General features: G+C 39.4%; 1 protein-coding gene across 1 annotated transcript in view; it reads right to left on the minus strand.

The window, feature by feature from the left end:
• Window positions 1–12,538, minus strand: part of LOC127872833 (uncharacterized) — a 129,842-nt gene that overhangs the window by 21,626 nt on the left and 95,678 nt on the right. Inside the window, 17 exon segments of the mRNA XM_052416292.1 lie at window positions 666–821; window positions 2,849–3,014; window positions 3,469–3,862; window positions 4,215–4,296; window positions 4,483–4,623; window positions 5,096–5,263; window positions 5,661–5,771; window positions 6,217–6,293; window positions 6,740–6,887; window positions 7,082–7,137; window positions 8,183–8,319; window positions 8,654–8,702; window positions 9,253–9,534; window positions 10,298–10,363; window positions 11,062–11,127; window positions 11,736–11,870; window positions 12,266–12,379. Of these exon segments, the coding sequence (XP_052272252.1) occupies window positions 666–821; window positions 2,849–3,014; window positions 3,469–3,862; window positions 4,215–4,296; window positions 4,483–4,623; window positions 5,096–5,263; window positions 5,661–5,771; window positions 6,217–6,293; window positions 6,740–6,887; window positions 7,082–7,137; window positions 8,183–8,319; window positions 8,654–8,702; window positions 9,253–9,534; window positions 10,298–10,363; window positions 11,062–11,127; window positions 11,736–11,870; window positions 12,266–12,379 (2,348 nt within the window).

Here is a 12,538-nt window from a genome sequence, read left to right on the forward strand (position 1 = left end):
TATATAGGCCACGTTCTTGAAACACTGGGCTTAATGCATGTGCATAAATAATCATCCCAGATTTGTATATGCAGTCCGCACAGGCTAATCAGGGATGGCAATTTCCGACTACTAGTAAATGTTTTTTTGTTAGAAAAAGGTCCTTTAAATGAACAAATACTGATACAGTTTATCATGCGATACGACTATACTTATATTTATGTTTTAAACTGCAAAAAATAACGTTGAATACCCAGCTCAGCTCTGTGTTTTGTGTCCACTACATTTTGTTTGACGTCTTATTAAAATACATAGTTTTACACAAATAGCGAGCTTAAATACAAACAGGATAAATTTTACGCTTTTACGATCACTCGATTGATTTGGTTGTAGTTAAAAGATACAATGTAATATTGAAGACATGTATTAACTACAGTTCGTTACAGAGATTACCGGTGCTCTAAAGACATTAAATGTTACTACTTACAGCGTTTAGTTTGAGATAATTGGCATGTTAGAAATTGACTTCATGTGCAGTTTACTACTTACAGCGTGTAGTTTGAGATAATTGGCATGTTAGAGATTGACTACTTACAGCGTGTAGTTTGAGATAATTGACATGTTAGAGATTGGCTTCTTACAGCGTGTAGTTTGAGATCATTGGCAGTTAGAGATTGACTACTTACAGCGTGTAGTTTGAGATAATTGGCATGTTAGAGATTGACTTCATGTGCGATTTACGCACGAGCTTCACGTTGAAGGCAGCCTTAATTGCGGGCTCGTCGAAGCATGGAAACGCCTTCCGGGCGTCAGTGGCCTCCATCTGGCTTGTGGCGATATACCTGCCAACATGTAACATAACACGTCATACCTTGTGATGATATAGCTACCGACGTGTAACATAACACGTTAGATAAAGTGATGATATAGCTACAGACGTGTAACATAATACGTGAGACAACGTGACGATATAGCTACCGACGTTTAACATAACACGTGAGACAACGTGACGATATAGCTACCAACATGTAACATAACACATGAAACAAAGTGACGCTATAGCTACCGACGTGTAACATAACACGTGAGACAACGTGATGATATGCCTACCAACATGTAACATAACACGTGAAACAAAGTGACGAAATAGCTACCGACGTGTAACATAACACATGAGACATAGTGGCGATATAGCTTCAAACGTGCAACATAGCACATAACACCTATTGTGGATATAGCTACTCATGTGTAACATAACACATGACACCTAGTGGCGATATAGCTACCGACGTGTAACATAACACATGCGACCTAGTGGCGATATGGCTATCGACGTGTAACATAACACCTGAGACAAAGTTACGATATAGCTACCGACGTGTAACCTAACACATGAGACCTAGAGACGATATAGCTACCGAGGTGTAACATAACACATGAGACATAGTGGCAATACAGCTACCGACGTGCAACATAACACATGAGACCTAGAGGCGATATAGCTACCAACGTGTAACATTACACATGAGACAAAGTGACGAAATAGCTATCGACGTGTAACATAAAACATGAGACCTAGAGGCGATATAATTGCCGACGTGTAACATAACACATGAGACCTAGAGGCGATATAACTGCCGACGTATAACATAACACATGAGACCTAGAAGCGATATAACTACCGACGTGTAACATAACACATGAGAACTAGAGGCGATATAGCTACCGATGTGTGACATAACACATGAGACCTAGAGACGATATAGCTACCGAGTTGTAACATAACACGTGATACCAAGTGACGATATAGCTAACGACGTGTAACATACCACGTGACACCTAGAGACGATATAGCTACCCACGTGTAACATAACACGTGATACCTAGTGACGATATAGCTACCCACGTGTAACATAACACGTGATACCTAGTGACGATTTAGCTACCGACGTGCAACATAACACGTGATACCTAGTGACGATATAGCTACCCACGTGCAACATAACACGTGATACCTAGTGACGATATAGCTACCCACGTGTAACATAACACGTCATACCTAGTGACGATATAGCTACCCACGTGCAACATAGGACGTGATACCTAGTTACGATAAAGCTACCCACGTGTAACATAACACGTGATACCTAGTGACGATATAGCTACCCACGTCTTACATTACACATGAGATAAAGTGACGATATAGCTACCGACGTGTAACATGACACCTGAGATAAAGTGACGATATAGCTACCATCGTGTAACATAACACCTGAAACAAAGTGACGATATAGCTACCGACGTGTAACATAACACCTGAGATAAAGTACCGATATAGCTACCGACATGTAACATAACAAATGAGACCGAGAGACGATATATCTACCAACGTGTAACATAACACATGAGGCCTGGAGGCGATATAGCTACATGTACCAACGTGCAACATAACTCATGAGACCTTGTGGCGATATAGCTACCAACGTGCAACATAACACATGAAACCTAGTGGTGATATAGCTACCAACGTGCAACAAGACACATGAAACCTAGTGGTGATATAGCTACCAACGTGTAACAAGACACATGAAACCTAGTGGTGATATAGCTACCAACGTGCAACATTAAACATCAGGTATGTTCAAAACTTTTGAACGAAATATTCTGATTTTCAAATAGCACGAGTGGCATCATGCCACCACACTTAATTATAAATAACACAGCTAAAACACAAACTAGACGGGCACCTTATAATCAACAATGGCTTGAGAAGTTGGCTAAAAGGCCTACTGGATTTATAAGATCACCAAATGAGGTATTCAGTACAACAATTGGCATACTTGCTACACATCGACGACTCAATACGTACACAGTTTGGTTTCCGCGCTCGTACTGACTGAGGTAGAGACCGGCCAGGTCCCCGGTCAGAGGCCCCGTGAAGTTCAGTTCGATAAAGTAGGCGCGGCCGGGCACTAGGGCGCTGTCCAGGAAGAATACTTCGAACTGACGGGCCTTGTCCGGCACGTGCACGCCCGCTGTCAGTATTAAAATGAGCCTCGTTTTGTGAAAAACTCGGCTAAATGTATGTGCGTAAAGGGTTGTTACAGATTAGCCTGTGATATTCCCACGGGCTAATCTGAGACGACACTTTCAGCACGTGCATTTAGCGAAGAACAAGTGCAAATAAATTGTATTATCAAAACGCTTCCGAACAAAAATAAGAACGATAATTAAATAATATATTATAATTTAATGTAAAATGTGAAATAATGCAACGGGTTTCGACATAAATTTACATACGGAAAAAACATTAGTAATAAGAAGACTTCGAACCAAATTCAATACTCGTATTATATTTTCGTTATGCGGTGAATTGCTTGCTCACCCAGAAAAATGTATTTCTGATTACAAAAATTAAGTTGTTATCGCTATTATAAACATTTTAAATAACAGTTATAATCATAACATCATAAAAAGAAATAGTCCTACTGTAAGAAGGACCAGTGTTGCCCCCGTCATCACTTCCGAATCGAATACTGCTCTCAAGGATGGTCAGCTTATTCGCATGTAGAGTTACATTCTTTCCCGCCTCTTTTGCAGTCATGTGAATCTTCACATAACCTTCAAAATTTAAATCGTCTGGTTCCCCGTCATACATGTTGGGCTGAAGAACAATGTCGTACACGTCGGGAACCGGGTGAGTCGGAAGTCGGACATCTTTGACACGTGAAGCTGACGTCACACCAACTTTTTTCAACCAATCAGACACGGTCTTCTGATTGTCTGCCATCCACCGGATATTGCTTTCCGTGGTCTCGATGGCCATACGGAATGCCCTATTTCCCGTCCCCATATCAGGATGCTCTTCCAGGAACTGGTGTAACTTTAAATGCAAATGTAAAATACACTTTAAAATATACTATAGGAACAATGAGCAATTACATTAAATAATCTTATGCATGGAGTTTTGGCTTTTACGACCTTCTGCAAGTTTTGTATCTGGAGTTCATAACATCAAAATATAAGTAGGTTTTACCAATGTTTGATTTTAATAACGAAATTTATATAGACATAACACACATAAATCTCAAATATTTACGTAAACATTTTAATAAATCCATTTTTTGTATTTATAAACAATAAAGTTTGAAATTGCAAAGTGTACAAAATTGCTTTGAATAAAAATAACGAAGACTTTACAGAAGAGCGGATATTATATACAAAACCGGAAGTACCTGTTTGAGCTGTGTTTCCTTGTTGAACGACTGTGTGAGGCCGCTGATCAGATTGGTGAAGGAAAACACGCCCTTGCCGTACCTATGACGTCATATACAAAAATTGACGACATTACGCACTAAAACGTTTTACATTAATCTATTTGATAATTGTTTTTACAATCTTAGACAAGATATGGAATTTCTTAGTAAATATGTAGCTCTTGTACAAAATGCGAATATTTATTTCAAACGCAATTTAACACAAAAAACGTTGTTTGTTGTTTACGTGTTATAAAGGTAGTCCCATCTGTCCCTGACGAAATCCCATGCGAGCATCTGTCCTAAGTCACTTCCGCCGATGTACACTAAAACGCTTGCGGCGTCCTGCTTGCGGACTACTTCCGACGTTATACTCAGCTCTAAATACCTGGCGGTGTGCAACAAGAATAAGAGAGACACGTTTAGCCAAAAACATATCCTCAGACCCATACCCACTATAATCAACAGGAGGTTTTTAAATTTTAAATTTAATTGATACATGCCCAATGTTTATACAAGAAATATCAAATAGCAGACATCACTATATAAAACTTGTTTAGAGTAAATCCATCAGAAATAAATACACGTATTTTAAAGGACTGACTCAGACAAACATGTGTATGCGATAGTTTAAAGATGTAGTAAAAAACAGGACGAAGACAATGTTCACATGTACTAAGTTCAATCAATATACATGTACTAGTATATTTAAAAAAATATTCAGAAGTGGAAATAAAATAATTTCCAACCAATATAAACCTTATTTATGAATGTAATAGTTACAACAAACAGAACGTGATGCCATCCCGATGATATTCGTGAGTCGTGACGCTGTGATTGTTATGAAATTATCAACTCGCCTTCTGAGGAGCCACGTTTCGCGCGTGCAGGCGAGGGCGAAAGTCAAGGTGACCTTCTCGGTTGCGACCTCTGCCGCCATGTACATGTCGAGCGCGAACTGCCACTCCCTCTCCCCACCCGCCGCTATGGCAGTGCAGTAGACCGCCGAGCGTAGATCAGGGTCGATCCTGGTCGGAAATGAACACAGGAAGTTTGTTTAAGTTGTGGACAGGCCAATCAATGTGACAATAGAAGAACATAGTGAAGTGTGTGACGTTGTCAATCTATGAACTTCGGTTCGAACAACCGTTTAACTGTGGATTTAATATAGCATAGAAGCTACTCACGTGGATACTCTGTAGACACGTGTGAAGTACTCTTAAAATAACGCGAATATTGTTTAATACTCAATTACTACCATCACAAGGTTGGTTTGTTAAAAAAAACGAACAATCTGCTTAACTTGTTGACACATAATCATGAAAATGCTCAGCAATAGAAATATCAATGATTCCGCGAATTAAAAATTCACTCATTCGTCTATAAAGTTCTATGTCTCTGAGCAGTCGTTTTGTTTCTGCTCACGGATTGTTTCCTGGATCTCCCATCCACATCTCGTACAATCTCGAGGCTTCCGAGACACACTCCTGGAGACCGTAGGAGCACGCGAGATCCGCAACCAGATTCCGAGTAAGTCTGAAGAATAATATATCGTGGTTACCGAACTTCTGTTTATTAATATGTAGTATCATGTAACTACAGATACTTTAACAGGAATGATAGTGCTTTAAAAAAGGACATGCATGCATTGGTAATGCAAAACTAAACAACCTTTATTTGAAAACATCACATACAAAAGCTAAAAATGCATGGAAAAATACAGCCCAGTCGACAATAGGTCCAATAGGTAAGAACGTTCATTGCTCACTTCCTGTTTAAGTCAATACTACTACGTCATGGAACGCATACGCTCTGGTTGTTGTTTGTTTTTATTCGTTTGAGCACTGCGTATATCTTCTCTTTTGAAGTTTCGTAGACTTGAGTCGTTGTTAATTGTTAACATTTAACTACATTTCAAATGTCAGTCGCACACAGTGTAGGGTTTGCTAGAAATGAAACATCATTTGAATATATTACTTACGATTCCACGTGCGTGGCGTTGCTGTCGTCGATCCCATAATAGCGGAAAGGCTCGGCAAGCGTAGACCGCATAAACGACTGAAAATTCGTCCACGAGTTTCGGGTAGGTTATACCATTTTGAAACAATATATTGATCCACATCGTGCCAAAATGGATTAATAGCACAGAGGCAAGCTCCGGACCAGACTGTGCGAATGCGTAGGCTGGTTTAAGGTAACGCTTGCCGAATATGACATTAGACCCATTTTCGCATGACGCGGATCATGGTCGATAATATGACATTTCTATCGTGTTACTGACTCCAATTAGTATTCTCAATCAAACTCTTCGCAGTGGTGGTAACCTGTCCTTTGCTCGGAATTAGTAAAATCTCTGCATGGAGGAGACTTGCAATTAGTGATATAATTCAAGTGATATTCTATATAATATATATATATTATCTTAATCATTGTGTTTTTTCCCCAATTAAAACACAAAGCGATCATGCGTTGATCGAACCAAACCAACTGTTGTGTATGTCTACCTTAAATGACCCGTACATGTCCGTTCTTCGGAGCATGTTGTTCAGGTAGTCAAGCTGTGTCCGGGCCGCCAGCCAAGGGACGTAATCGACTTCCTGCTCCAGGTACTCCAATGTGCTCAGTGCTATAGCCGTGGATAACTCGAACGCCCTTCGCAAAGAAAATGTTGGCATACTTTTGAGCAGTTATCTTCTAATAGTTTTATTTTGAGAGTAATTGTTATTTTTTTTCAAAATCTGTCATGATTCATATTAAAGCATGCAGTGTCGGACTGTAGTCTGTAGTTTGCTATTACAGACACTGTTAAAAAAACATTTTGTTAACTAATATAACCGTAGTCATACTTAGATAAACTCCATGCGTCGTTGATAATTTGTGCGCGATTGATGTTCGAAATGACCTGAAAGTAGATACAGTAAAATCAACAAGCGTTGCGAATAAAAATTTAATTAATTCATACAAACTTATAATAAAAAATTTCAAAGTTTTCCTTATTATGTCTGAAGAAGAGGGGTTATATTGTTTTGCTAGAAATCGGTCGGTATGTCTGTCTGTCGGTACACCAGTTTGTTTCCGATCAATTACTTGTCAACGAATTGACTGATTGGCTTGATACTTCACACAGGCATTGGCATTGAACAGTAGATGGCCCCTATCGAAATTGGGGTCACTAGGTCAAAGGTCAAGGTCACAGTCACAATAAGTGTGAAATTCGTTTCCGATCAATAACTCGTCAATTAATTGACTGATTGACTTGATACTTCCCATGTGCATTGGCCTTGGACAGTAGATGACCTTTATTGAAATTGGGGTCACTAGGTCAAAGATTAAGGTCACTTAGACAATAAGTCTGAACATTGTTTCCGATCAATAACTCGTCAACGAATGACCGATTGGCTTGATACTTCACATGTGCATTGGCCTTGGACAGTAGATAACCCCTAGTTATAATACGATACTATTCTCAACCCATTTACTAAAACGATGATTTAACAGACGTGCATAATTCTGTGTCAACTAAAAACTTATTTAAGTGACTAAGTCACACTAATGTGATAAGATAAACCCTTATGGTCAGCTTTGTTGCAAAAAATCCTGTGTCAAGGCCCTGTTGTTGTTGTTTTTGTTTTTTTTTCTTCTCTTTTTTTAGGGGAAGGGGGGGGGGGGGCATTTGTCTCCGACCGCGGAGCTCTTGTTTAGTTTGCTTTCACATAAATCCACATGTACATCTATGTTAAAATTAATACCATAATATATGCTGATCATTTGGTCAATTTTTTTAAAAGCTCCTGCAATTTGAATGCGTATTTAGACGCGAGTCTTAAGGTTTTGAATTGGTTAATTGCATATAACGTATAAAAAAAGGTTAAATAACTCATTTTGTGACGTTAACATGTACAACTAATATATTCAATAAGTTTCGATTGCACTTGATTAAACTGCACCGTGTGTTTTGTCTTGAGTTGCCTGACCAGTGCCCGCCAGTTAACCTCGTCGTAGTTGACGCGGTAGAAACCCAGCTGAATGACATTGCCTAGCAACCAGTCCTCGTCCGACAGAGCGCCACCAGCAAGGGGTATTTCTGGTGTTGAAATATTTCAATTAAAAACTTACGTTCTTAAACCATTGGTACATTATGAACTTTGCAGTTTACTGCTGGCGATGTTCCTTAGGAGACTATTCTGTAAAATTTATATTTTACTTTGTTTTCAATGTTGCTGTTTCACTATCAAGAATGTGCAATTTTATACCGTTTAAGATGTATAATGACAAAACAGTGTGAGTGAATTATTATTAATTTCCCTATGCAGTCTGTCGTCATATTTAGATACTAGTAGTTTGAAATATTCGAATATAAAATTTAAAATGTAACACAATTAATATGATTAACAGAACATTCCAAATCAATGGCGTACCTATAATGGTCTCGTTGGCATGAAACCATGTTATTGCGGTCACGTTCTCCTGAAAGGTGGGTTGTCTGCTGCTTGTGTACGTAAACGGGATCTCCTAGCGGTACCTGCGAAGTACACGGGCAACGCATGTACCATCAAAAGCGAAAATGGCAAGTTAGCCGTGGCGTAATGGACGTGGTGTCCGCCTAGCGATCGGGAGGTCACGGGTTCGATCGGGGAGCGTTCTCTCGATTTTCCCCAAAAGACACCAAGTACTGGTCATAGGCCAAAGAAACGGAATCGAGAGCGTTTCTATAAGCCTGATGCTTTAGATGCAATCGAGCTAAAATAGATATGTTTAAACTAAGAGCGAAAACCATAATTTCCTATCATGACCTACGATAATGGCTGCTTCATTGCTTTTAATCACTTATGCTATTTTTAGTTTGAGTAAGATGTAATTGGCGACCATCGTGGATTTGGGGGGACCCCTTATTCTGACGCTTGTGTCTGGCTCACAAAACGTCGACAATACCCAATACTAAAACTGTACCAATCGTCCATAGAATGAATATTTCATCTTTTTAAATGTCATTTCAAACAAAAAAATGTACGAATCAACCATATTGATTAGTTTGAGACGCGCAGAGATCCACCATGCTTCGCTGCATTAAAGAACATAAAAGAAGATCACACCATAAGCTTTTTTGAACGATTACTTGCCCATAGCGGGACGTGTATTTTCCGGTCTCGTTCGCGCGCTTGTTCTGCAGGAATCTCTTCTGCTGAAGGCGGATGTTGCCGCCTATCTTGGTAACCATGACGACAGGGTAGTTCATCTGCTCTATCCATGTATCCATGATACCCCGCACATCCACCGGCTTGCCGTTTACGACTGATTGCTAAGAGGAAAAAAGCAGTAATGAGTGTTTTAACTTATATCACAGGGTGAATCATTGCGACCATTACGTTCGTGTTATGTGCGTAAAATGTCGCAATGCAGCTTCCGTTGTGGTGGCATTTTCAAACAAGAGCACCGCATGACGGGTGCCACGCTCGGCTGCGGTTGAAGTTTTGAATAAATGAAAGCTTGTCAGAATAATTTTTAGAGGTCACGGTGAAGTTTCAAAGTTGTAGGTTGAAGCACTTTGATTTTAGAGCCAATGTTCAAAACCTTGACAAAATGTTAAGGTTTAAGCACGACGCGGACGACGAGCTGGCTATGACAATACCTCGGGTTTTCTCCGAAAACAGCCGAGCTAAAAATGGATGCAAACGGTGAGTACTGCCCAAGAATTTTGCCAGAATAGTAAGCAATATTAATATTTGTATCGAATAGCATTTCCCGTTGTTGTTTTTTTAAAGGTATGTATGTCTTCGGGAAACGTAAACAACAAAATCGTACTCACCGTTTGAATCATTTTTTTTAAATTGCATTGCGATGATTTCACCCCGTGTTATATGCTGATAACATTCCCGACAACTATTAAAATTGTTACATATATGTTGATAATTGGAAAGTCGGAAAAATAATAATACGTTTGTAAAGCTTTGAGCGATGATGCATTACTAACATAGCTACCATCCAAATTCAAAATCATTCGCGGCGTAGTGTAAACGCGTGAGCATTTGCTTGTAACAGCGGCTTGTTTATCGTTAAAATACCTGATTAAGAGCGGTCCAAAGATCTTCTTTGTGTGCGTTCCGATATCGGTGATCATTCAAGTACCGCTGCAAAATGGGGAAACATTTATTAAAATGTTGACACTGTGGACGACTAGAAGAAAATGTAAAATTATATACATGTATGTCGTGGTTAAGTGATAGACATGCATGAAGACAATGTTGTATTGATCTAGTGGATATTATAATTATAGTGTTACAGCGGTATTTATGAAAGGGGTTGTATGGAGCAAGTGGGTCTATTATGTTGCTGATGGTAGCAGTTCTAGTTGCAGTGGCAGAAGTATCAGGGTCGTATAATGATTCGGTTGAATGTATAGTGTTAGACTTGAACAGGATCGTGAGTGATCGTATAATGTTAAGCTTGTGTAATTCAATGATGTTTGCGATGAGAGATCATATAATGTGAAGCCTATGTATTTCAATGATGTTTGCGCTGAGAGATCGTATAATGTGAAGCCTGTGTATTTCAATGATGGTTGCGATGAGAGATCGTACATTGTGAAGCCTGTGTATTTCAATGATGGTTTCGATGAGAGATCGTATAATGTGAAGCCTGTGTATTTCAATGATGGTTGCGATGAGAGATCGTATAATGTGAAGCCTGTGTATTTCAATGATGGTTGCGATGAGAGATCGTATAATGTGAAGCCTGTGTATTTCAATGATGGTTGCGATGAGAGATCGTACATTGTGAAGCCTATATATTTCAAAATGTTTCGGTGTCGGCTGCAGTGTTGATGTACCGTGAGTCCTTTCTTGAAAGTCTCCGGCCCCAGAATGAATCGCATCATGCGGATGATGGAACCTCCCTGCAACACTCACACATTATCAATAAAATCTTTGCTCTAGGAAAACCGTGTAAAATGCATTTGCGTAAAGACTCGAACCAGATTATCCTGTGCAGTCCGCACCTGTCAGTCTAACTAGGGACGACACTTTTCACTATTATGTATTTATAGTTTAAATGAAGTCTCTTCTTAGCAAAAATCCATCAACAACAGTCTAGGTGAAAAGTGCCGTCTTTGCTTGGCCTGTGCGACCGGATGGTCACGGATTCGATCAAAACGGTCGAAGCGGTCTTTCTATCTCCTATATATTCATTAGTTACTAGTTCTGGCAAACGGACGCGCTTAAAATAAGCCTTAGGGTTTCGATGCAATCGAGCTAAACAAATAGGTTTAAACTGACCATATGTGTTTGAATTCAATACTTTTTAATCTGCTGAAATTCGGGTATTGTCACAAAAGAAACATTTACCTGTTATCAGCCTATTTCCCGTTTTTAATATTCGGCAAGGGTTCCTTATTTGCCTAATTCGGTCCTATTGGTCATGTTTTTTAACGCATTCGTAGCCCCATGTAATTAGGTAAGAATATCCATACGGTTATTAGGAAGCCCGAATCAAATAAAAAGTTACCTTGCTATATGAAATTGTGTCAAATATCTCGTTTATTTCCACGGGGTCGTTTACTGGTACGTATATCGGATGTGACGTCACAAGAGCGTCGAGTTCGAAAGCGCGGTGTAATTCTAGAAGAATAAACTGGTCCCACTGCAAACATTGAATTAAGTGTTGAATGGCAACAATAATAACGGTACATGTAGCTGATAATTATCTAGTGACTTTATCGAACATGAACCGCAGTCAACGGCATTCATACGGACATCCACCCTGCTTGGAAATGCTTACTGTAGCTCTACCTCTCTCATTTGTATACGATATTTAACCTGTTTCTTTTTCCGAACGTCACCTCGTAGGTGATTATTAAATAATAAAAAAGAGATAGAGCTAGCGAGTACGTGCCGTGTCTAAGACTTAAAGACTCAAAGAGCAAACATGTGACGGGCTTGGGACAGCATACTGCGCCTATAGAGAGAGGAAGTTAATGGTCTGAAGACTATCGAACAATAAAGTGCATGTATATGAAGGCTACATATAGAGCTCACCATCTGCCAGTCCGGAAACAGTTTGTCTGTGCCCAGGTACTGCACAAATCTGGCGAACCCCTCGTTGAGCCACAGGTCGTCCCACCAGGCCATGGTTACCAGGTCACCGAACCACTGAAACACCAATATAATAATGTTCACTCTTAAATATTGTGATATTGCCGTTGTTATAATACCATATGAAGTTATCAGTGAGAAAGATATATTAGTGCAATAAATATGCATTCCACGAGTATACAATCGAGCATTTTTTTAAATGGCCATTATTATGTT

This window comes from Dreissena polymorpha, chromosome 1 (assembly GCF_020536995.1).
Source record: "Dreissena polymorpha isolate Duluth1 chromosome 1, UMN_Dpol_1.0, whole genome shotgun sequence".
In the NCBI taxonomy this organism is placed as follows: domain Eukaryota; kingdom Metazoa; phylum Mollusca; class Bivalvia; order Myida; family Dreissenidae; genus Dreissena; species Dreissena polymorpha.